A 25,608-nucleotide genomic window follows, 5' to 3' on the forward strand; every position below is an offset into this window, starting at 1 on the left:
AATTTGCAACATTACAAGTCCATTTTTTGCAGTGATCTAATGGTGAATAAAACAGGTAATGGTGCTTTTGGCAGTGTGGACAGTTACCAAGTTCTGCTGGACGATGGAGAAAAAAATTTGTGGGGGAGATCGGCTCCGACTTTGGACTTGATAACACAGTGGTCCAACACCAGCAGATGTCAAGGCTCCTTAAATCATCACAGATTGTGGAAACTTCACAGTGGACACAGAAACTTGGGGTCTCTTCTCATTCTACAATCTGGGCCTTGATTTCGACAACTTTGGACCCTCGAGAAATAGTCTGATCTATTTTTTCTTTTTGCTTAACCCAGGTAGGACTCTTCAAGCTGACCCGCCAATTCCAATATTGGTCAACACTGATTTTTTAAAAAAAAAAAACTGTATTTGCCTTTGCAGAGGCAGATAGGATCGGTGGCCAATCACCAATCTCCCAAAATTAATGAAATCGGGGTCAATTCATCATGCATTTATCTAATACAAACATGCAAAAAGCAATATCTAATTTTCCACGAAAATGTTGACGCATTCAGCATAATCTAATCACAAAAATAAATTTGATCATTTTCTATATCACATACAAATGACTGAGATGTGGAGAATGAAGCCATTACCTTAATGATCTGGCCCTCCTTGAACGGCAGCTCCTCGTCAGCGGCGTCCGGGTTGGGAGACATGGACAAAGGGTCGTAGTCGAACAGAGCCACAAACACTCTGGTCAGGTCCTCCGATTCGGACTCCTCAAAATAATCTGGGGATTGGCGTCCCCGGCCGTGCCTGCGTCCGCCGTAGCCGTCTGAAACACAGAGGAGGCCTCTGCTGCTACTACCAGCCTTAAACAGCCGCGCGGGCTGCAGAGGCAACGAGAGCAGAAGATATCTCTTTGTGGCTGACAGGGGGACAGCGTAATGAGACGTGTGAAGAAAGAGCCAGAGGTCGAATGCCGTAATGAAGCTTTTATTTGTTTCCATTTGGAATAATTAAACCCCTGTTGTGTTCAGACACTTACAGAAGACTACTTTCAAGAAGAAGAAAAAAAAAAAACACATCAAGGTTCTTAGTTCACACATCTTCGCTTGCTGGTGTGTCAGTAACCAAAACACCACAAAGCACGCTTACAGCACAAACACACAAGAGGACGAGCGGTTTTTTGGGGTGCAAGGGAATGACACATCAAGACACGAGTAACACTGCAGTACTGTTCATTGCTGTTTCACTGCCTTATCTCACAGAGGCTGATCGACATGCACGCTTTTTTTTTTTTTACATTTTTTTACTGGGACTACACGTAACAGAAGGAGCATTCCTGTGCCACATGCAGGCATAATGTAAAACACATAGGCCACGTCTAAAAGCAACATGCAGCAGAGGACAGGCGACAGGATGTGGCGTGCTCCGGTGGGAGGTAACAAATCAAATGCCCCGGTGGTTCCTGGCAACGCAGATATCAGGGACAGTGAGGGGGAAGGGATGAACCTGATATCAGTTTTTTCAAGCAGTTCATGGATCACCATGTTAAATGTTTCAATGGCAGATTGGGAGTCTGACTGACTAGTAACTTTGAAAGCTGAGGTGTGTCGTGTGGGAGATGCCAAATGGTCTTTGTTTCAGATGGCAGCGGAGTTAATGAATGTACAATTGAGAGTTTGTCAAAGCAATTCATTCAGTAGTGCATCAGTTCATTCAATACCGGCTTTCCTTCTCACTGTTTTGTTAAAGGGGAGCAAAGGGGGAAGGTCATGCAAAAATGAACATAAGAAGCTATCTGCTCCCTATAAAGGAGGGGGGAGAAGGAAAAGGTGATGGCTGCTGTAGTGGGAAGGAGGAGGTACACTGTCTTATGGTGGAGAGTTGCTTTGATATGGAAGATGAATGGGAAGAGTTGGTGTGTTAGGGTTCGTGGGGATTACAGGTGCAGGGGCACAAACAGGAAAGAACAGGAAAGGGATAGTCATTCTCCAGCAAAGGGAAAAAGTGACCAATCTTCCCCAGTCAGCTTTATTCAGCTAAGCTATGCTAACACAGCAGCTAACTGTCCTGCACAGAATAAAGGCCACCATGACATCACTGCTTGTTTCCGTTAGGGATTCTTGGCCTTGTCTGGCAATGTTATGGTGATTTGCCATCCTGAGGAGAAGCTGCGCCACATACCATATTGATCCTCTGAGGACAAAGATCGCCATATCCTGCGCCGAGCTACACTGCCATAGTAAACATCCTCCTTGACGGGTGAGAGGTTCCCCTCACTCCCCTCACTGTTACTGTCCATGGTGATCTCTACAGAAGACACCAATCACAACATTATGATCAGAGATCCCCCACTCACACACTCCGCTCAGAACCACGGCCCATTCACTCATGCTGAGACAGTAGGATGACGAAGGTTTTCACTCTGGAGGCTACGGGTGTAAAACAGCAATGTTTGCATTGAGGGCAGATTGGATGGTCATGTAAACATGTTAACCCACAAAAAAGAAAAAAGAAAAACAGGCTTAGAGAGTGTGTCTGCGATAACCTCTCGGGCAAAACTGCATGTGAACATTTGGTGAATCCGGCTCATGAGGATGGACCTCTAAAGGGCGCACAAACACCCAACAAAAACAAAGGGTCTATATGTTTTTAAAGCTCTATGGGGGGGAAACGCATGGTATAACTAGCACAAACATCAGTCGCCCTGCAGGTGGAGATCCTTATGTGGTGACCTCACTAACCAATGGATGGGATGGGTCGTCGCTGCGTAGGGGTGCCGATGTGAACCGGCCTCCTCCCTGAGTGGTCCAGGCGATCGGGGCTTCCGTGTGATGGCGAGTTCCCAATAATCTTAGGACACAAAACATAAAGAAATAAGGTATCAGATATCAGAAATGTAAACCGTCAACAATATCAAGACAATAAAACATTCAAAATAACTAAGAATATTTTCACAATCTCTTCAAAAAAAACAACAACAAAAAAAAAACAAGCTAAAAAAACCATAAGAGCAAATGATATATCTTCCATTTGTCCTTAGGGAGGCAAAAATAATGATAAAATGACAAAGAAATCCACTAACCCAACATTAAAACAATTAAAGCAAGCAAACCCCAAACACAAGGATGTGGACTTCAGATTCAGTTAGGGTTAAATGTGAAGCTAAAGACCATTAATTTGGTTTGTTTTGTTCTGTGCATGTCAGCTTCTCGATGAGAAAATTAAGCAAATGACTGCAAAAAAACCACACAAAAAAACAGGCTGGAATAACACAGATGAGCGAAATAAAAGTGACACTGACTGACAAATGAATAAAGACGCTGTTGGCCAGCAGCCAGCTTCTACGGGTGGCTGCTGGCAGTCACAAAAATCACAACATGTGACGTATGAAAACGTTATGAGGATTGTTTTTGCTTAACTGAACAAAGTAAAAGACACAAGCAAGAGGTAGAGATGCACCGACAAATTGGCGAGCGATTGGAATTGAGCAATTTACAGCTTGACCAGCTCTGACCGGTGATCGGAGCTTCGGAAAGTCAAATGTCCCACCGTTTTTCAATCGTGAACACACCATATCCGAGAAAGAGCAGTTACTGACGATACTGAGTAGGGTTAGCCATTTGGTGTCAGAGGATGAACAGAGATGCAAGAACATATCTAAAAGGAAACTAGCATTTGAGCGAAAATAACAAGAATTTGTGGTAATTTCTGGTCAAGAGAGAGAGAGCAACACTTTAAGATAACAGGAAGCCACTAAAGTGACTCTATTTTTTTCCCCTTTGGATCTTTTGACTTCTGCTAAGGAACATAATCATTTCTGATGTAGAGGTAGCAGTGTTGACGACACTCAAGCACCTGTTTGAGTAATGCTAACAAGCTAACCGTGTTATTCACTGACATCGGCTCTTAAACACGGTTTAAAATGTAAACTCCATAATCTTTTGTCTTTGTTTTGCAACAACTACTCCTGTGAAACTGGAGTCCTAATAGACAGTAACCAATACATGACTGCACACATAAACTAATAATTTCAGTGTCGCTCCTATGTCTTCAAAATGCACACACTCCTGTTAAGATACTGGGTTTTTGTGAGTCTCAATGAATTTATGATTAATAAATTAAAAACTTTTTCCACATGTGACATCTATCCTGTACAATTCAACTGAAATAAAACTCAAGACAGATGATGTCACATTCAGAGGAAAAATAAACAGGGAAACTTTACAAATGCTGCAACCTAGTTTGGTAACAAACAGATTATTTGTTTAAATTTTTTCATTTAATTTGAGTTAAATTTAATGACCCCTATCCTTTGCTCTAATAAATTTGTTTTTCCACTTGAATTATACAGTACAGTAAATACTGTATGTCAAATTATTATGTGGAAAGGTGATATAAATAAAACTGCCATTTTTTTAAATCTCAAAAAGCTACCATTGTAACAAGGATGTATACAGTTTTAAGAGATTTCCTAAGTAGAAATCAGTACCGGTTAGTACCAGCAGGTCAAACTTTTACAAAAAAAAAACAGAGAAAGAATTGGTTGTAAAATTCTGACGGGTGCATCTCTAGGAAGAGATGATTTTTATGGACTGAAAATTAAATCCTGCAGGAAGCATAAGCCTTGACTTAGCCCCCCTAACTGTAGCAATGAAGGGCGAGAGATGCTGACATAAAACTCCAAACAAAGGATGGAGCGCTATGGCTGCAGCTCTCGTGAGAGGGACGAAAACAGCAACATATGAAGGCGGCAGCTGGCAGAGAGAAGGCACAGGCAAGCAAGAAAAGGCATGAGCAGCACGTCCCCCATGCACTGCACAGAGACCTTCCTTCAAATGGAGCCTTTTCCCGCAAAGACATGAGGAATCCAAACCTAAAATGGCCTTTAGGTAATTAAAAACGCTACTCCAAAATCAGCTGACGTTCTGAATACAAACAAAGTAATTCACACAAAAACAGGAAATCAAATAAGACCCACCATGAAACATGACATCTCGTCCAGAAATCAAAAACAAGAAGGCAAACAACAACAAAAAAAAGATAAATAAAAAGGGGGGGAGCTTACATAAAATAAAATAAAAAGAAAGGTTGCAGCTTGCTGATAGAAAATACAGCAGAAATTCTGATTCACACACCAGCGGCTGGTCCCGGTTGAGCCTGGACAGAGACTGGGTTCTAGCCTCCCTGTGGGGGCTGTAATAGACCCTGTCCAGCTCGTTCAGCCTGCCCTCGCTCAGGGCTCCTTCCCTGGAGTAGTTTCGTGGCCCGACCTCCCGACCAGACCCCATGTGCTCCCTGTTCCTAAAGTCGCCCGTGTGTACCGATTTGTCAGCAGTCACCGGGGCGTCAGAGAACTCCTCCTCTACGCTGCACTGACGGGTCAGAGTTCGTTTACGGCCCATTGCCAGGGCTCGCCTCTCTACCGGGCCCTCACAGTGGATGATGCGCACAGGCCCCCGAATGGGGCTCTCATGGGCGTAATACCCTCGGTGACCCCGTCCCAGGGACCCCTCTTCCTCGCTGCCGCAGTCCAAGCCGCTGTCAGGGCTCTTGGTGTTCTGCCGGTTGGGTCGTCCGTAGCTGCGGTCGTCCGCACTGTAGCCGTAGCGGCCGTCGGTGAAGCGAGGGGAGGAGCGCTGGCGCTGCAGACGGATGTTCTTGCCCGGGGTGAGGTGGTCGCGCACGTGGTGGCTCTCCTGGGGGTACCACCTCCGCTGAGTCTGTGGCGTGCCCGGCCGCCCACCCTCCTTGAAGCTCAGATGCTGGCCCATGCTGTCCAGGCTGTCCGACTCCTCCTCGGCCACCTCCGGGATGCTGTGGAGACGCTTGCTGCGGAGCGACCTCTGCTTCACCACTTCCCTCTGGAGATCCCAACAGTCTCTCTCTTCAGCTAAGTCCTGACGCTTGTAATATGCCTATGTCGTGACCAGGAGGTAACGTTCCACGATTTTATAGTTCATTCAGGGTTTCAATTCAAAAGGTTCAGTTTATTTATTCATTTTTTAAAAATTTTTTTTGCGATGGGGTGGGGGAGTTTGAAAGTTTTTCGAAGGGTTTAGAACAGGCAGGAAACAACATAGCATGTGAATAGAACAAATGGGGGGAAAAAGACAAAATAAAGACAGAATTAGTTATTTGTGGCAATGTAGAAACACATGCAGTCTCATTCCGTGAAGAGGAAATGGCATGCTCTGAACAGGAATCTGTGGAGACTCAAAGATGGAGCAACATCTTAAAAGAACAACACTGATGTAGACAATGTGAAATATCAGAAAGAAGTTAGGACCACGGATCAGAGACAAACAAGAAGATGAGTGGCTACGAAATGAAATATACAGATATTTTTGAGATGGAAAATATTCATCTCATTTATCTGCAGCTAGTCCTGGAACAATATTTAAAGAGAAATTCTAAAATAAAGGTATTTAATTAATGAGGATGAACATAAGGACAAAACTTTATTGCAGATTAGGATGGCAGAATGAGACACGGTACTGGTGCTCAAACTGGAAAAGAAACCACACCTGAATATTTTTGAGTTCCCATAGCAGTAAAGGTAAATACTATTCAGCTTAATGCATTCAGTTAGTGAAGTGACTCTGACTCTCATGGCTTCATGTTCTTATCATGATGACAGACTGTGCATCCACACACTCACAGACTGAATGAAGAGACAGGATTGTACGCCAACAATGGACACGCTGAGGTTAGACATCCAGACACGATGAACGCAAAGAAAAGTGAAAATTTCCATTTAAGTAATCACTTAAATGAGATTCCCGTACGTGCTCGATATGCCATGACCGTGATACAGTTCAGTACATTATAGTTTGCACTGGTGTCTCATACTTCAGCATTTCACTTTATTACTTTCAGAGCCTCCTGGGTGCATTACCAACAGCTTCAAGGGGCGTTGCAAACCATAAAAAGCTTGTGCTTTTAGTTTACGCTCCTCTACTTCTCACATGCATGTTTTGTTTTGTTTTTTTTTTCCACTTATGTTTGCAAAGCCATCTCCATGAGAACAGCCTGGGATGAATGAAGCAGGACAGGAGAGAGAAGGTGTGTAGCCGCAGGCTGGGCTGATTCTAGGCATGAAGAGTACAGCTGGGCAAAGCCACCGACTGCACTGATGCAACGCAGGTGATGGATCCAGAGCTCCCTAAAAACGCTGTCCTTCATTCAAAGTCTGACTACGGCAGGTGTGCAGTCAAATGTGTACCTTAAGGGTGCTGTGAGAGTTGATGCTGCGCCTGCGACCCTCCTCCAGCTGCATCTCGGAGTAAAGATCCTCCTCGTCCTCCTCCATTATGTCCGACAGGTCGGAGCCCCGGCTACTCTCGGTGTGGTACTCCTCACTGTGGCTGTAGTGATGATGGTGGTGCTAGACAAACCAAAAATAAACAAACAAATAAAGGAGAAAGGTGACAAGCTTTTACTTTTAGTAACATACAAATATTTGACACATTGTAAGATGTGCTGAAATTTCACTCTTTGAACCTTAAAGTTTTCTTTTAATTATTTTTCATTTTATAATGACTTTAAATGGATTTTGCAACACAGCATTAAAGTTGACTAAAGAAAAACTCTAAAGAAACCATAACAATGTTACATTAATGCTACACAAAAAAACTTGTGGTCTGTCCTTTACATCCAAATAAAATGTGAGTTTGACAAGTTTTTTGACATAAAAGTTGTTATTTTCATTATTAACCAGTGGCATGTAAGTCTAAATGTGAAGGTCACAATAGTTAAGTCAAGTCTAGTTACGTAGCACATTTCAGCAACAAAGCAGTTCTCAACACCATAAAAACATAAAAGAGTAACTAATTATGAAGCAAGAACTAAACATTAGTTTATTGTCAAATGCCATCGTCCATATCATCAAGAAAATGTAAACCAAATATATTGATCAATGTTCCAGTTTTTTATGAATCAAAGACAGGTGTTGAAAGGAACTCAGTGTTTTGGCTGCTTTGCAGATTTCTGGAAGTTTGTTCCAGATTATTGGAGCATAAAATTCCAACTAAAATCTTGTGATTTATTTAACAAAGAAATGCACTGAGAAATCAGCTGAATGTATTTGAGATCGCTTCGTATTTTATGTGGTACATGGAAGTGTTGCGACTTTTCTACTTCTATTTTTACGTTTTGAATCAAAACTAAACAAAACTTTCGAAAAATCAGTCAGAGACGAGTCATTAAACGAGTCTCCTACAGAGAAGAGACGGACGGGCAAAGCTTTGACTTTATGACAGGTACCTGTCGGCCCAACTCTGAGCCCCTGAGGAATTCATCAACTGAGGCTCCTCTTCGTCTTGCATGCGGAGAGTCGTAGCCGTCCTCTTCCTCGTCCGAGTTGAGTGGATGCAAGGCGTTACCTCGATCGCTGAAGATATTGCGCTTCTCGACCTGTCAATAAAACCGTTACACTATCAGAATTTAAAGAGGAGAGCCGATAGAGAAAATATGCACAGTCACATCTTTAAATAGTGTTCTATGTTTTTATATTGTATTTGAACATAATTTTGAATAAGAACTTATTGAAATGTTCTAATGTAAAGGACTTCTAAATAAATCTCTATGAAACATTCAGCTCTGCAGAGTCAATCACGCACCCGATTACCCTCAGCAAACGCTCTTTGAGCAGCTTCCCTGGCCATGGCCTTGGCGATGGTGTTGGGTATAGGGACTCCCTGAGGCTGTGGCAGGATCCTCTGAGGAGAGGGGGATCGCCGTGGTGGGAAGTGCGGAGGCTCCAAGTTGGCTCCGTGCATGGGCGGCAGCGGAGAGGGGGCCCGCTCCCACGGCTGGGCCAGCCGCAGGCCCACCTCGTGCTCTTTGGTTTCTGGCTCTCTGGCACTTATTAATGGTTTCGACTTGGGTATGGAGTGGCGCTGAAAGTGGAGCTGAGGATGAGGAGGAGGGTGACAGACGGGCTGCGAGTGCGGTTGCGCGTGGGGCAGCGTGTGGGGCTGAGCTCGGGGCAGAGGCTGCACCTGGGGCTGGGGGTGGTTGGGGGGATATGTCGATGGATAAGGAGGATGGGTCTGGGAGTGTACTGGATGAGGCTGTGGCACCGGATGGGGCATCGAAGGGGGAGGTGCAGTGACTCTGTGGGAGAGGCGCGGAGAGCCCAAGAGGTTGTGTGGGATCGTGGCCACGGGGGAATCCTGGGACTCTCCTTGGGTTGATAACGTCCTTACAATTACTTCTCTGGCCTCCAGGCCTTGAATCCTGTTTAAATCCACGCTCACATAATCGGCTGTGGGGTACAAGACCTCTGCTATCTGCATTTGAAAGGAAGAGTTTTTAAACCAGTGGGTGAGTCACATTTTGCAGCTTTCGAAGGACACATTTCTAGTAGATAATTAAAGATTCGTATATTTAAAAAAAAAAAAATCATGCATGACTGATTTATCAGCGTCACTGAATACGTTTAAACAACACCAAATTGTAAATCCTTCTGAGATCTTCTAATTCTGTTCTATTCTCAGGCTTAATAAAACTTAACTCTATGAACTTCAGTCTTTCATAGATCTTTTCCAGTTAAATCAAGAGAGATCGCATTACAGCTAGAGTGATGCATGGGAAGGAATGAAGTCCACAGGATATTTTTGCCAAAAAAACCCCATTAAACTTGTTGAGGGCAGTGGTTTAAGGTTCAAGCAGAAGTTATCTATCATGTAACAGAAGGTTTCCTACACAGTCAGGAAAAGTCTACAAAGGTATAAAATGCGATTCTGGTTTTTGGCAGGTCTGAATATCTACAGAAAGTAGAATATGGACAAATATTTCCAGAGCTCTTTTCCTTTTTTTTCCAACCATTTGTGATTTTTGCAGGTTTTATAATTCTACTATGATGGCTAAATCTTAGAATTTGGACATAAAACAGGCAACCAGGGCAAAGAGTAATTGTTTTCTGGATTTTCCTCTCTCTCTCAGTAAGTTATAGAACATTATTCAAAGTTAATAAGCATATGTAATTCATGGACTTTCTTCTCCTAGCATTGTAGCTTGCAATAAATTATCCTCCTAGTTATCAGACAAGTGTGCAGAAATTGCAAACCAGTAACTGTCAAGGGGATAATAATAAGCACAGCAGGGACTGATGGAGACTGTTCTGTGGATTCATATCTTTTTTTTCTGGTCCCAAGAGACTGGGTTATCAACATTTAGTCATTCCTCCAGGAGATGGCAACAGAGATCTACCCACAGTAGGAGCCCTGGAGGAAGCTAAAGCTGCTCAGCCTCTACAACCTGCATTATAGACTAACAAAAAAAGGTACCTTTTGTCCCTTTGTGCAAACAGCATAGCCAATTACACTAGCCCCATTAGAGGTTCCTGAAGGTGTCAGGGGAGGCGGCTTCCATCTGACCTGCAGGACCCCTGGAGTCTGGCCACACTGGACCTGTACCTCCTGAGGAGGGAGAGGGGGCCCTGAGGAGGACGACACACACCGGTTAAAGGTCAACAGTCTCTGAAGAGATTTGAGTCAATTTGATCAAACCTGATGCAAACTAATTCAATCGTTACATATTTTGCTCTTACTTCTAAATAGAATATTATGATTGACGTGTCTGAAATAATTACAATCAAAAACTACTTTGCAGGATATTCTCGTATCTATGCGAATGCATACATTATAAAAAGTCAATGTAAGAATCAATTGTCAGTTCTAGCATTGGGGTCTCGTCGTGTATGCTTTTTCTTAACATAATTGTATAAGCCTTCATTTTTTTCCACTTCAGCTGTAGCTGTTACATACAAAACAATAAATCAAGTTAGCCAAGATTCAACCATAATTTCTTTGGAAACCGATATCTCGCTGCCAGAGTTTGCTGACAATTTTCAAAGAGAAACACAGTTAGCAATTTCTACAATCTGTCAGCGCTGGCTGCATACTAAATAACGTACCATCTGTGCAGTGCTGCTGCTCACCTGGAGTGGAAGTGAGCAGCGGCAGTCGTGGAGAAGTATCTCCATGCATCAATGTGCAGCTGTGAGAGTCTCAGGATGGGACTGACAGGCTACATCCACACATTCTAATCGTGTTTCTACTTTTCCCGCCAGCAGACGACGCAGCCGTGGAAAAAGGAAGAGCTACTGCTTGGAGATTCAATTTTCTCCTGTCATTTTCACGCTCCCAATATCATAAACAACAATGTCCTCTGCTAAACTGAAATGAGAGTTTAAATAAATACGTCCCTCCAGCTACTTTCATTAACTCTGGTAACCAGCGGGCACACAGTTGCTTCCCTTTCAGGCAATGAATTGCAGCTCCGGGTGACTAATATCGACAAAAATGTTGTATCACTAAGCACTAATGAAGTGGCTTGTTTGAAAAACACATGCTGGGCGTAAAAGCTTAATATAGGGCTTCAAGAGATTGTCTTTCATATTGACAACAGCTCTCCGCCACCCCAACTCACGCTATTTCAGGTGGCTTTAATTAACACATCCAATAGATAGATCCGTTAATGAACTCTCAGCATGTAGCTGCATCAGCTGCCAGCACAAATATCAGCTCCAACTTCCAGCCTTGACTTATATCTGTCCTATAGTGTTGTGTTTACAATAAGCTGACCTCCTGCTTGCCTCGAGAAGTGACTCGCACCAACGCATCTGAATGATTATGCTGAATTTAAACACTGCGGCCGTGAAGAAGGAACCTCCTATTGAGTTCCCTCTCAAAAGCTTTGCCACAGCCAGACAGCTGGTGACAGAAATGCAGCGAAAAGCCCTGTGGTAGAAAAGCCTGAGAGATCTAAGCCTTCTGTAAGAAAGTCTTGTTTTCAATGCCGTGCAGTTATGACCTCTGGCTCTGAAGCCTTCTGATTAGATTATTCTGCATGCATTAATATCCCAGTAAGTAATTGCAGACATCACTGGTGAAGATGCGTAAAAAGCCTTAAACTAAATTCATCATTTATTGCATTAGCAAAATCTCACACAGAAGATTTTACAATAATCTAGCCTTGATTTTGGTGTATGTTTAGTAGCAAGTAGCATTCCCATGCTAAGAAATAATTGTTTCTAATAAAATAGCAACACACTGTTGAGGCCCATAATAATTCACTGAAACTAATAAGAATTAAGCCATGTTTTAAATGTATATCTTACTTGTTTTAATTTCTAATTGGTAATTCATGCAATTCTTTTCCCTGAGATATAAATACAATGTAATACAGATGTTAGAATAGACGACGACCCATAGTTATCTCGCCACCACACACAGCGAGCAGGGAAGTAAAAAAAAACAAACTTCAAAACTCTTTGGATAGCTTGCTTTTTGATAAGTCTCAACAACACCCATCAAACTATCTGAGTTCAGGTGTTAGAACTGATAATTTTTTTGCAAATCTGTAAGGCACACTTAAATACTGAAGAATCTGCAGTGCTGCCGTTGTATTGAAAATATGTAACACAATCATTACACATAAGATGCATTTCTTAAGCCGGTTCTAAACACTAATTAATACTAGGCACTTCTAGTAAAGAGTAACTGAAGCAATTTGGGACTAGAAAGCTAGAGAACTGTTTTAGGTTGAGCCTTAAAAGAGACCCAGCTGGAGCTAGAAAGGGTTTTGAAGTTAGTTTTGCATTTGAATAGCACCTAATTATAAGTATTTAAAGTAGGGGAAATAAGTCTGCTTTCATTTCGGGGTCTCTTTACTGATTCCAAGTGGCATGCATGTTTAAAGGGGGAACATTATATGTTACAACTACATTGTGCCATTTTATAGCACAATCAAGCAACTATGTGTTCTTTAGTTGTTATAAATATGCTGTATATATCAAATATGACTTAAAGGAAATTTGATTTTATAATTTAATACATTGAAATTGGGTCTCTGTCTCTTTAAAAACTCCTGTCTTTCTGAAATTCCGCAGTCAGGAAGTCATCACAAGACCACTCCTCTATTAACCTCTATGCACTGAGAAGCAGCTCGTATAATAAGCTCACTAGATGCACAGTTTCACCAGGTGTTTGCTAATTGCTGCTGCTAGTCTGAAGGAGCTGATAGGGGGAGTCGGGAGAGGGCTGCTCTGTGAGGCAAAAACTCCGTAGCTTGGAAACTGCAGATCCCAGGAAGAGTTTCGCCCTCAAAGGCGGGGCTAGGTCCAACCAGGAGTTTTGGAAGGCTGAATGGTTGCCAAGGGAGATTAGCATGCATGAAAGCATCGAAGCAACACTCCATGCCCTGTGCCCTGTTTTTGATGAGGGCATAATATTCTCTACCATGATGTAAAGCTAAAAGAATTTGACTTTAAATAATACTGCCCCTTTATCGGCTTGCCATTTAAACGTGGACTTTAAAGCAGTATGGTAGTGATATTGTTATGCTGAGAAACTAGCCATTCAACCAGCAATGCCATTTCTGCAACCAAGAATCCGTGTCATTATCAGAGGACGTTATGGCAATACAACCAAATGTGACAACCCCAAAAAATCTTTGCTTATCAATACTGCGAGTTTATGTGTCAGAGACTGACCTGCAGGCTGAGTGCAGAACTCCACAGAGATTTCCCTCTTCTCCCGCTGATCACCTGGAAGCTGCCAAGGCACCTGATGTGGCTGTGCAACAACCTTCACCTTGTAAACTGTCATGGACTTCAAGTTGAAAAACTTGTACCTGTAGCCCCCAGCCTTGACCATGTCATACTCTGCACCGTTGAGGAAGATAGTGTGACTGTAGTTACTGTTGCTGGGCATCCAAGACAGCTCAGCGGAGCTCTGAGCAATGCTGTCCACCCGCAGGTAGTATGGTGCCACCACTACATCCTTCCCCACAAGAAGAGTGCAGCGGAGTTCATCTGATGGGCCCCGGTCTGTGATGCTCTGCACGGAAATGCGGTACGTGTTGGTGGCAAGATTGAGCTTTTCGATTAGAGACTTTGTCCTGCCCCCGTAGGGGACACTCATCCGGACCTCTTTATCAACCAGTACATTGTAGCCACTGATTGGGCCCCATCCCGGTGGCAGCACAGGAGGATCCCAGCCAATAATCACACTCTTGGCTAGTTGTTTGATCAGGTTGATGCGGCGGGGATAAGGCACAATGTCTTCACCGACCTCATCAATACTGACGTCCAAGGTTCCGGTCCCGTTGCTGGAGGAGCCCAGGAGGTCCATGTCCAAGCTGCTGGTGCTTAGACAGTCTAGCTTACTGTCAGAGAGCAGGCTGCTTATGCTTGGTCTTGTGCCGGTGCCGCTCGAATGTCGCGGAGGCCCCAGGCTACTGTGGTTGAGGTAGCCTGGTTCTTTAACCGTAGTGTTCCTGTGTTGGGCAGAGGGCGTATCGTCATCTTGGACAAATTCCACAAAATTTGATGGGACGAGCCCCCGCTGTCCATCCAGCAGCTCTCCTGAAAAACAAAAAATAATAATAACAATAAATGGTTATACAGTTGTGTGGCAAAGTAGAAAAGACTAAAACATTTTATTGAGTGTTAAACCTTCATAAAAGCCATCCTCATCCATTGTTCCATAAACATAGAGGTACTTCCCTGCCACCAGAGGGAGCTCTGCTTCTGGGTGCTCATTAGGCCCATCATAAGGATTGTAACTAGAATATTAAACAAAAATAATAGAACAAGACAAATTAGAGAGATTTTTTAATACATTTTGGTTTGCTTTATGACCAGGCACAAGATTATGACCAGCATGGTCACTCTGACTGGTCTGGTCTGTGCATCAACAAGCTTTTATCACTCATCCTTCCATGGAGCACTTGGGATAGACTGTCCACTGCGGACTAGGCATGTCTCAGAAGACCTGCAGATTTGCAAATACTCTCCATCAGGCATCCCATTTGTACTGCCTTTAACACAAACGTGGAGGATAAAATATTCACATTTTGTCCAATAGACCCTACCAACAAACAGGTGCCATGATCAATACATAATCAGTGTTATTTACTTCACCTCTTCATGGTCATAATGTTCTGCCTGATTTGTGTATATAATCATTTAAAAAAATTTACTCTCTGTAGGATTACCAGAAAATATATCTTCTGCAAATATTCTACATTATATTATACAGCAGTTAGAGTTTACTGTAAGTATTTTCTATGAGGCGCTCCAACATTTGCTTCCTCTTTTAAGTTTCTGAGAGGTTAGGAAGCAAAAATTCCTAAACTTTAAAACTAAAATGACTGAACAAAAATTCCTCCGGTGTAATGATATAGCTGAACTGTGAAAGGCTCGTGAAACGCTGTCTTCTATATTACCTACCTATATCTGGCAACACACAGACGGACTTTCCCTGTGAAACGTGGTTTGGACCTGGTAGTTGAGCTCAGCCCTTTGTCCATCTGAAGAAGCATCACAGACAAATAATCATGTTTTCTGCTCCATTGTGAGCTCTCCTTCACTTCACAACCAAAAAACCAGAAAAACACATTTAGAGAAAATTATGTGCTACGTAACGGGTGACAATATAACAGGTGTAACAGTTTGTATTGAAATAAAGTTTTAGACGGAGAAGAAGTAAGAAAATATACCCCAATGGATCCATGGTGTGTGGATATTCACACTCTTTTCTTTGTCAGTAACACATATTAAAGTGAGTGCCAGCTACACAGCACTTATGGATAGCAGAGAAATATCTGGAAAATAAAAGTATTGAAACACTAACAAATCCACTAATGGCCAGAATTAGCAGTGTTTACACTTGATTTGCTCTGAAAGGAGGCTGGTATGTCACTGATCAGGTTTTTCTAACAGAATGCGCTGACAACATTCTCCTCTGAAGAGATTTTCACTAAGCAAACACGGTAAATATTTCCAAATAAAAGAAGACAAAAAAATTAGAGGTGTTCGAAACCTCAAGAAAATAAAGTATTTACTGTGTTGGCATGTTGGCTGTTCATTTAGACTGATGCTTAACTTAAAAATGGGAAGGGAGACATCAGCCGAAAACAGAGATGCTGATCCAAGAGCAATGCGGCTGTGTGTGACAAGAACTCAAATATATTATAATATAATATAATTATTGTTACTGACAAAAAAGCAGCAAAAGCTTCCTGCACAGTTACAATATATTAAGTCATAATTTATTTATCTATAAAAGTCTGAGAGTTATCATTTCAAATATTGGCAAAGCTGTAATTTATTGTGAAAAGTTTTCCAAGAAGCCACATCCTGTTTTATGGTGCTTTTCTATATTTTGAGGTGTGTAAAACAAAAGCCAGCAATAATCTGTCTTGCAAAAGAGTTGAGGAGGAATGCTGTAACAGTTTACATTTTAGTCTTGTTTGCACAAAGACCTCAGTCCCATAAGCAGGAAGATTTTATTGCGGCTGTGGATTTCCAGTAATGCAGAAAAAACCACAGTAGCGCTTTGAAGTAAGGATTACGTAAATACTTTTATTTTTCAATTTCTAGAATTCCATCTCCACAGCCTCTAGTTTAACGGATGAGCTCGTCATTGCTCTCAGATCCGATGTGTCCAAATTGTTTTTTTGCGCTTTGGAGAGCAGACAGGAAATGGAAGAGAGAGACACTCAATAAAGGACCACGGCGGATCAGAGTGGGCACCGGCGGGTACCTCAGAGAGGAAAGCTCGTGCTGGGCTGCTGGCTCGACTGCGACTGAGGAATGTTGGCTTGACAGAGAGGAGCTCGGGCTTGTCTCCACTTATCTGGAGTGGTCGAATGAATTCAGATATCAAAGATCTGCTTGTTGGACCCTCATTGTCTGTGGAACAAACACGCCTTCTCATCAGATCCTCGTAGCAAAAAACAACAACACAAGGCGCAAGGAAAAATAAATATACTGCCAACTAATCTTTTTTTTTTATCGCCCCGCAAAGGGTCTTTTTTTGTGGGCTCTAGTGTCCCTTTTTCAAAGTAGACTGACAGGAAGCCAACTAATCTTTTGACACTTGAAACTGTTCCTTTTTTTTTTACCAGACTGAGTGCAAACAATACAGCTACACTTGTATATTTATTAGATAGTTAGCAGTCCAAAGTTTTTAAAAGAGAAATGACAATAAAAAAACAATTCACAAACCTCAAAGATTTTCTCCATACCTTTCTCGATTGGAGCAGCCAATCCATTGAGGAGCTGTGACAAGGATTTGTTGGGGGACCCCGGAGACTCACGCACAGTTAAGGGTTCAGTGCTAAGGATGTCGAATTTCCCAGCCTGAAGCCGGAACTTCTCCAGCTCTTTTGAGAGGAGGTTGAACTGCTCACTCTGAGACCGACATTTCTCCTCCAGCTCTCGGACTTTGGCCTGTCGACGTTGGGCGGAGGAACGTCATAGAGCAGAAACAGGCAAAGAGCGAGGCAGGCAGACGTGGACACACGAAGAGGCAAGGTCAAAGGGAGGGATAGACAAAGAGAAAAGTAAGACCGGTACAAAAATAATGCTGACATTATTCTGAACGTTGCACATGCCGAACCCATGCCGAACAGCAATGCATGCATGCAAATAAAATGTTGAGTGGCATTAAATGTTGGACTGATAAGAGCAGTTGTAATGCGTCACACCACAAGTGACACGATACGAAACATTACAGAACAAAAACTCAAGTAACCAGGAAAATCCAAAGAAAATGCAACCTTTAAGTGATTTTGAATAAATCTGGACGACGAGAATGAAAATGTATATTTTTCTTATTGAGCAGATCACAGTGCAAAGATCAAAACCAACAATTTGAACCTGAGAGTGAAACATCAAAAATGGATTTGGTAGTGACCAAATAAGACGTCTACGTTTATTCCACATATACCTGAAAGAGAAATGTATCGTCACCTTAAAAATTGTTGGTTGTGGTCTTTACAACAAAAGAATACAATAAGAAAAATTTCAACCGCTTTAATATACGTAAAAAGGCGGGAAAGGCTGAGGTACAAACTCAAGGAAAGTCCAGGCACTGCAGCACGTTTACAAAAGCCTAATGATGAAATTAATCAGCAATCATTTCTCAGCGGTCTGACCCAAAGACACACCTTAAGGCACTTGATTTGTTTTTACTTTTCCTCATAAACAGCTCCAGTTAGTGCTGTTTTGGACACTCTGAGACCATTTTACACATGCTACAAACAGCATGCTACATAAAGACAAACAGTGAAATTTCTACAAATCTAAGAGAGAATATAAACAGACATTCTTCACACACATGCAGAAAAACGTTCAACATGCCATTAAAAAAATAACATGTAGCATTATTTTACTCTCTTTAAGATTTCAGGTTAATGTACCAGAAACTAAGAAAATTTATTTTATAATTTGCCAAAACGTTCAGCTTCTAGAGTCTGCCACAGATAAAAGTCTTGAATCAGCCCCTATTTCTTTAAGTATTGCTTCAATGTAACAAACATTTTTCGTAAAGTAATGTAGGAAAATGGACAACCAGTGGACAACAGAAAAAGCTACAAGCCTTATTGTGAAAGACATTTCGTTTAGGAAATAAATGAATAAAATGTGCACGTTTTTGAACCCGATTTATCTCAAGGCACAAATCTTCACCCCGATGAGTCCTGTGGCCTCCATCATTTTTAAATGGGAAGAGTTTGGAACCATCAGCACTTTCCCTTGAGCTAGATGGCCATCTAAACTGAGGGATCAGAGGAGAAGCGTCCTATTCAGGAAAGTGATCAAGAACGCCGTGCTGATATTGCTCTGTAGGAGAGGAGAACCTTCCAGAAGGACAAACATTTCTGCATCAATCCACCAATTTAACAAGAAAGTTCTTGAAGGACTCCGACCATGACAGATAAAATTCTCTGGTCTGATGAGGCACAGATTTAACTCTTTGGCAAAAAACAAGGCATCATGTTTGGAGGGAAGATATGCCTAATATCATTCCTACAGTGAAACACGGTTGTTTGCGGCATCAGGCTGTAGGAATATTCTTCACAGAAACAGGAAGACTACTCGAGACGGAAGGATAGACGAATGTAGGAATGTAGAAACATTTTGGATAAAACCTGTTCAGAGTGTTCTTGACCTCCCTCTGGGCCTGGAGTTTGTCTTCCAGCAGGACAACAAACCAAAGCAAACAACAAAGATGATAACAGGGTGGTTTGGGCGAATGGGGGAAACTGTCCAAAAACAGCTGTGCCAAATTCACGGCTTCATGTTTTAAAGACCTGAAGCTGTGATTGCTGCACGATGTGCATCAACAGTTTGAATAAAGGCTGTGAATACATGGGAAGTGACATGTTTTAAGTATAAAAACAAGAATTGAATACATTTCGGAACATGGTTTAAAATAAGAATGTGGAAAAAGTGACGTATTGTGAATTACTTCTAGATGAACTGTCTATATAGATGAATCACTGTTTTCTCTGTAAGAGCTTTCTTCATACTTTCAAAGTTTACAACTTGTTGCTAAGTGCTGCACTGTCAAAAGAACATCACAAAATCTATCCTGCTGTTCAACAAGACTGCACAAAGAGATGAGTCAGGCTCCAAGGATTTGAAGACGTAAAGAAATAAGGGGCTGCACAAGATACTTTTTTCATTCACATGTAAACAATTAGGATTTTATTTTTATAAACATGAAGTTTGTGAACAATAACCTGCTGGGAAAAAAAAAAAACATTCAGTGTGCCTGAATTTTTCTTCATGATCAAGCAATACTGATGCAGCAGACTGAGTTTCCACTTGTAAACTCTCTCTGAAGGAAAATATGAGCCTTTGCTCAGTGAGTGAAGCCAAATAAAGATTAAAATGAAACTCTCAAATGAAACTCAGAACACTTTTGAAAATTGACACCTCACAATTTCCATCTGGTTGTACCAGATTTATGTTACTTTCCCCCCTCCACCACTAACTTTAGCAAATTTATAAGATATATAGCACCTATTGCTAAATTTCTAAACCCAGCCCACATTGAATAACAGTTTCTGAAGTGGGGTGAAACATCATTTCTATTACATGTTTTTTTTTTTTTTTGACTGCATAGTCTATTGTATCCTATTGTATTTTACTAGTGTAGTTCTAAAAAGCACAAGGAAATAAATAAAAGCAATTATGAAATACCTGCATGCTGTCCAAGTGGTTCTGTTTATGCATAAACATAGACCCATACAGTAAAAAGAGATGCAGGGAGAGAAATCAAATATGTGATCACTCACACATATCTTGAAATTATATTAATATATATATACTGTATATATAAACATTTCAATGTGCTTCATGCTAACATATAGCCAAACTTGTACAAAGGTCACTTAAATGGATCCAAAGTGCATATTTTCATTTCAAAAACAAATGAAAGAATACCAAATATGAATATATATTCAAATAGAATTTGTAGAAAGAAATAGCACGATTGTCAAGGTTTTCTAAAGTGACTAAGTAAAGATCAGAAAATTACTCACAACCTGATCTCACCGAGGTACATTCTCATGCAGACCCACACAAAAACACACAGCCAACCCCCACCCCCGTGTCCAGACGCTCACCTCTAACAGATGGACAGCGCCTTCATGTTCCTTTTTAGCCTCAACCTGAGCCTGGGAAACACAGGGGGCAGTTCACTCATGTAGCACTCTTTGTTGATGTTTAATATCACTTAAACCAGAGAAAGGCTTTCACAAACAGCATAGAGGCATTTTAAAGGCACAAGAACTCAACAAGACAACAAGTTACAGAGTTTCCTTTGCTACAGATGCCGAGCCAATAAAACCCAACAGGGTATTAATTAAATCGATAATTCAGATCGTACTTAAATATTGTGGGTTTTCCTTCTACTGTTTTCATGTTTGGAGATTTCTTAATTCCCTGTTTGAATCTGCTTATAAGAGAACAAAGTCTCTCCAATACAGTGAATATACAGTGGCCTAGCATAAATACTCATACATTTTAAGTATTTTATTAGGATTTTTTTTTTTTTTTGGACAAAAAAAAAAAACACAAAGCAGTGCTTAATTTTGAACTAAAAAAAAAATACTGTACATGGTCTTCAACATGTTTCACAAATAAAGGAAAGGTGTGGTGTGCATTTGTATTTACCCCCCTTTACTCTGACAGCCTTAATTATAATCCAACTGCCTTGACAAGTTGCCCAATTAGGAAATGGAGTCTGCATGTATTTAATTTCATTTAATTTAATTTCAGTGTAAGTTCAGCAGTTCGGTGAAGGCCTCCAACGCTTGTTAGAGAACAATAGTGAACAAACAGCTTAATGGAGACCAAAGAGCAAAGCAGGCACATCGAGGGAGAAAGTTTTTAAGGAGACAATATCAAGATTCTGTTGTAAAACAGCGTCCCATCGCTTGACATTTTAAAGAGCTCTGCTGAATCCATCACACCAAACATGTAGGAGAAGAGGATCTGATCAGATCAGAGCATATCGAAACCTTTGGTTCAGTGTGACCTTAAGAACGTTCTATTGAACAAATTAAATCTGAGTTGAAGCATGGCGCTGGTGGCATTATGATTTGGGTGATTATTTTTCTCAGCAGTGAAGCTGCTCAGAGTTGATGGACAATGGAAGAAACTAAATACGGTGCGGTGCTGGAAGAAGACTTCTCAGAAGCAGCACGACAAACAAACCTAGAGCAACAGTGGAATGGCTTGGACCACTTTAATGTGTCGCATTGGCTCAGCTAAATTCAAGACATAAATCCAATGGGAAATCTTTGACAATCCTTTAGATTGTCTATCAACTCTGACTGAGATCGAGCAGATGTAATCGCATCTGGCAGGAAGTTCGACAAAGTGTTAACTCAGAAAGGTTCAATACAAATACACGCCACACTTTTCAGAGTTGTTTTAAAAAAGCGTAACATAACTCATACCTATACTAGCACTTCACAATTATGCTACTTCACAACGTTGTGTTAGTCTATCGCATAAAATCCTCATAAAATGCATTGCGGGACAAAATGTTCATGGAATAATTTTGTATAGTTAATATTACAACTCTAACATCTAAACCGTTTCGCTTCTGGTTTCTCTGAAAACAGAAACGGCGCAGAATGCCGTTCTTTGTTCACATTAAATACATCATGAAGTGTGTTCATAGACTGCTGACATATCTGCAATGCCCCGGTTATATGTTTTACATTGATTGTTTGCGTTCCATTTGTTATTGGATAATTGCCTATTTTTGAAAAATCGCTCTGTCACCATTGAGCATGTGGAGTAATTGAAATTAATTGCTTTGCCTTTTCTAAGGCTCTGTGCAAATAAACATAGATTTAATTCAATTGAGTTTTTTGTTTTCAAAAGTAATTAGCAACACTTCTGTAGTGCCTGCGAGAGGAATGAGCTTTTACATAACGAAAAGCACTGTGACTGTGGGGGAACACAGCAGAATACATGACATTTCTCTTTGTAGGAGCTACAAACATCTGTTCCACGTGAATATAAGAGCAAGTGTGGACTTTACAGTATGATAAATCTCCTTTGCAGTCCATCAGTTTGGGAGAACACAGAGAGCAGCCCGTGTCTGAAGGAAGATAAGCCCATAATGAGCTTCTGTTAATGAGAGAGAGAAAAAAAAAAGCTGAGAGCTACAGCCTGTAAAAAGCTGACTGTGAAGTTAGGGTGCTACAGCCACGGCAACACTGTGGTACAAACTGTTTTTCTAGAGATGGCACTGGTGACAATTCCTATCACGTTCACACCATCAGCAATCTCAGCGACTGCCGGGTTCGCTTTGACATTACAGTCAGCTCCAGTGCACAGAAGAGGAAACTCGACCATCAAATGGCCGAGAAAGGCTTTTTGTTTTATTATTTTCTGTCATTTCTACTCTACGTTACAAATTGCCAATGAGCTTGCGTGTAACAAACAGGAGGAGTGTCCAAGGAGGGATAAAGAAGATGAACTTTTGGGGGGGGTTGGTGATAAAACAAGACAGGTAAGGGTTGTAGTGTATTGATGGAGTATTTTAGGGAAGTTTGACCTGTCCAGGGTGACCCCGCCTCTCACCCAGAACGTTGGCTGGAGATAGGCACCAGCACCTCTCCTGACCCCACTAGGGACAAGGGTGTTAGAAAATGGATGGATGGATTTTAGGAAAGTTTGGCCTTTGCTGCGCAGTATGTGTTCCAACGGTGTTCAACTAAAAATGCTCTTTGACCCGTAACACATACTAAGATCAGAGCAACAAAAAAAAAAAGCCCAGTCCTCTGGCGCTGAGTGTTACACAATCAGACTTCTCTTACCTTCTGAAGAAGGTCAATCTCCTGCTGCTTTGCATTGAGTACAGCCAAGGCCTGCTCATGCTCCAACTCTAGCTGCTGCCTTCGCTCTGCAGCCTCACGCATATGCTGTCCGCAAAGGACGTAGGGATGGAGAGCCAGAAGGAGAAGAGGGGGAGTAGAGAGGGCTGCTGTTAGTGGGACTGAAATCCAGTGACGTCTTTTTAAAAAGCATCTCAGATCTTCAACTCTGTATTTACTGAAGATGAAGAGGTTAACATGACTAATAGTGGATCAGAGGCCAGGTGCTGATGCCTAAATCTTTGAAGAATGACAAAGGCGTGAACCTTCATTTGTAAAATAGACCATGTGAGCGGGTGAATGATCAACAAAATAAATCTGAATGAATTTAGGTTATAAAAGAAGACAGGAGATGCTTTGCATTTTAAACAACAACAACACAAAACACTGTCTTGTAAAAGTATTCACACCCCTTTTTTCACTTTTCCACTTTTTGTCACCTTACAGCCACGGACCTCATCGTTTTAGAAGAAAACGTCACATAGCTCAAGTGGAAGGGAAATTATACATGCTTTTCTACTGTTTAGTTCATATCTGAAAAGTGTTGCTTTTGTATGTTTAGCTCCCTTTATTCCCTTGCCCCTAAATAAAATCCAGTATACTGCCCTCAGACGTCACCTGAACAGTAAACAATGGCAGTAATTAGCCAGCTTGTCATTAATTGAAGATCTGAATAATCCCGTCGCTATGCAAAGGTTTGTTGGAAAACATTAGAGAACAAACAACATCATGAAGACCAAGGAATGTACCAGCGAACCAGCTGAGAGAATCTATTAACACAGTTTTTCTGTCGCTTTGGTGCATTTCTCAAGTAACTTTTGACATTTGCAAAACAGCAAGTGCATTTCTCAAAACAATTTGCACAAACAGCAAAACACCATGAATTACCTGCAAAATCCAGTTTATTTCTTAAAATCCTTAGTTAATCTCTCAAAATTACTGCACGTAAGACCATCTACGTAAGGAAGACTGTACTTGAAGTGCTGTAGAAATTACAGTAAAGTCTTTATATACTTTCTATCTCTAACTAGCAGATGTCCTCAGCCTCTTCTTCTCTTCCTCTGTTTTGCCTCCTATCTCCTCTGCCGCAGCCTCCTTTTCTTTTCTTTTCCTTCTTTCTGGCTGTTGACCCTGTCCAAATCCTTGTCCTTTCATTGTCAGTAATGTAACATTGTGCTGTGCTCTGGCTATATCTGCTGTATTCCTACCAGCTGATAGTACATGAGATGTACCTTCAATCTATTTCAGACACCTGGTTGATCGTTGGGCAATCTAATGCTTCATGTACATTGGAGAAACTCAGTGTTCGTCTGGGAGCAATTTACCAGTTCAGGTCAGATGTAGAATAAAGTCCAATGGAAATGTCTAGAAATATGCTTGACATTTTATGATAACCTGTTCAAGCATTTTGCATCTTGAGACTTGTACAATAAACTTAAGCTGAACTGCTGTGGAGGTCGAGACAATTCAGAAACCAGCATAATACATTTTGATTAACATGACAAAAGTAACTGAAAATGTAGGAAAAAGCAAAGAACTGTACATAATACAAAAGCATTTGTAACTTGCTCAAATGTATGAGAAACGGCTGTTTTGGTGTGCACACAATGATTTGAAGATTGAACAAGTAGTTTGACTGAGAAAAACTGTATGCATCCCACAAATCTCTGCTCTTCCTTGGTCTTCATAATTGTGTTTAGGCCTGTTGTAAAATAATATTTTAGCAATCGAATACTCTATCGATTATTCTTACGATTAATCGAGTAATCAGATAATGAGAGAGACAGAGAGAGAGAGAGAGAGAGAGAGAAATTTCCCGGCCAAAACGGGAGACTAATTGACAGGTATTTGCCCGCAGTGTTCAGTTTATCTGCTCACCTGTATAAGTACAACTGCAGAACTCTTCCCACCACTCGCTTTGAAACAGTCACCACGAAGTTCCAGGAGGAGAAAGGCTGTGTACTCTAAGCATCGCGCCAGTCAATTTAAGGACACTTATTGGTCTCCCGAAAAATGATAAAAACCCAGACAATTGGACCTTATGCTGCTAGCACTTAGCAACAACTCATAGGCGGAAGTGAGAACTCTGCCCAACGCAAATAATGACCTAGACAGAACACAATAAAACATAATTTAACGAAGCTTGGAGATAGATAAATTTTCCTCGACAAATTTTAATAATCAAGGTGCTCGAATCATTCGAGGAATCATTACAACCCTAACTGTGTTTGTTCACTAATTATGCTTAATAAACCTCTAAGGCAGGGGTGTCAAACTCATTTTCGTTTTGGAGCAAATCAAGTTCATAAATGCTCCTAACGGGCCGGTTGTGCCATAATGTAAAGATAAAACCTGTTAAACTGTTAAAAATATTTATGAATTCTTAAAATTAAATAATATTGAACATCGTTTTAGTCCCTCCAGAAT

The 25,608-nt window shown here is 41.3% G+C and overlaps 1 protein-coding gene across 14 annotated transcripts in view; it reads right to left on the minus strand.

Annotated features, from left to right (window-relative positions):
• Positions 1-25,608, minus strand: part of rimbp2b (RIMS binding protein 2b) — a 94,906-nt gene that overhangs the window by 8,098 nt on the left and 61,200 nt on the right. For 7 of the 14 annotated variants that reach the window (XM_028033874.1, XM_028033877.1, XM_028033876.1 and 4 more), the window contains exons 7-22: positions 23,125-23,229; positions 20,413-20,463; positions 19,988-20,008; positions 17,026-17,230; positions 16,542-16,690; positions 15,227-15,306; positions 14,450-14,559; positions 13,487-14,359; positions 10,278-10,429; positions 8,607-9,278; positions 8,251-8,400; positions 7,211-7,372; positions 5,124-5,903; positions 2,730-2,838; positions 2,170-2,295; positions 633-814 (exon numbers count right to left, since the gene is read on the minus strand). In XM_028033874.1, the coding sequence (XP_027889675.1) occupies positions 633-814; positions 2,170-2,295; positions 2,730-2,838; positions 5,124-5,903; positions 7,211-7,372; positions 8,251-8,400; positions 8,607-9,278; positions 10,278-10,429; positions 13,487-14,359; positions 14,450-14,559; positions 15,227-15,306; positions 16,542-16,690; positions 17,026-17,230; positions 19,988-20,008; positions 20,413-20,463; positions 23,125-23,229 (3,927 nt within the window). Of the gene's footprint in view, positions 1-632; positions 815-2,169; positions 2,296-2,339; positions 2,591-2,729; positions 2,839-5,123; positions 5,904-7,210; positions 7,373-8,250; positions 8,401-8,606; positions 9,279-10,277; positions 10,430-13,486; positions 14,360-14,449; positions 14,560-15,226; positions 15,307-16,541; positions 16,691-17,025; positions 17,231-19,987; positions 20,009-20,412; positions 20,464-23,124; positions 23,230-25,608 lie in introns of those variants that run through there. The other 7 variants (XM_028033879.1, XM_028033883.1, XM_028033885.1 and 4 more) reach the window with 5 other exon arrangements.

The sequence above is a fragment of the Xiphophorus couchianus genome, chromosome 12, assembly GCF_001444195.1.
Source record: "Xiphophorus couchianus chromosome 12, X_couchianus-1.0, whole genome shotgun sequence".
NCBI classification, from domain to species: domain Eukaryota; kingdom Metazoa; phylum Chordata; class Actinopteri; order Cyprinodontiformes; family Poeciliidae; genus Xiphophorus; species Xiphophorus couchianus.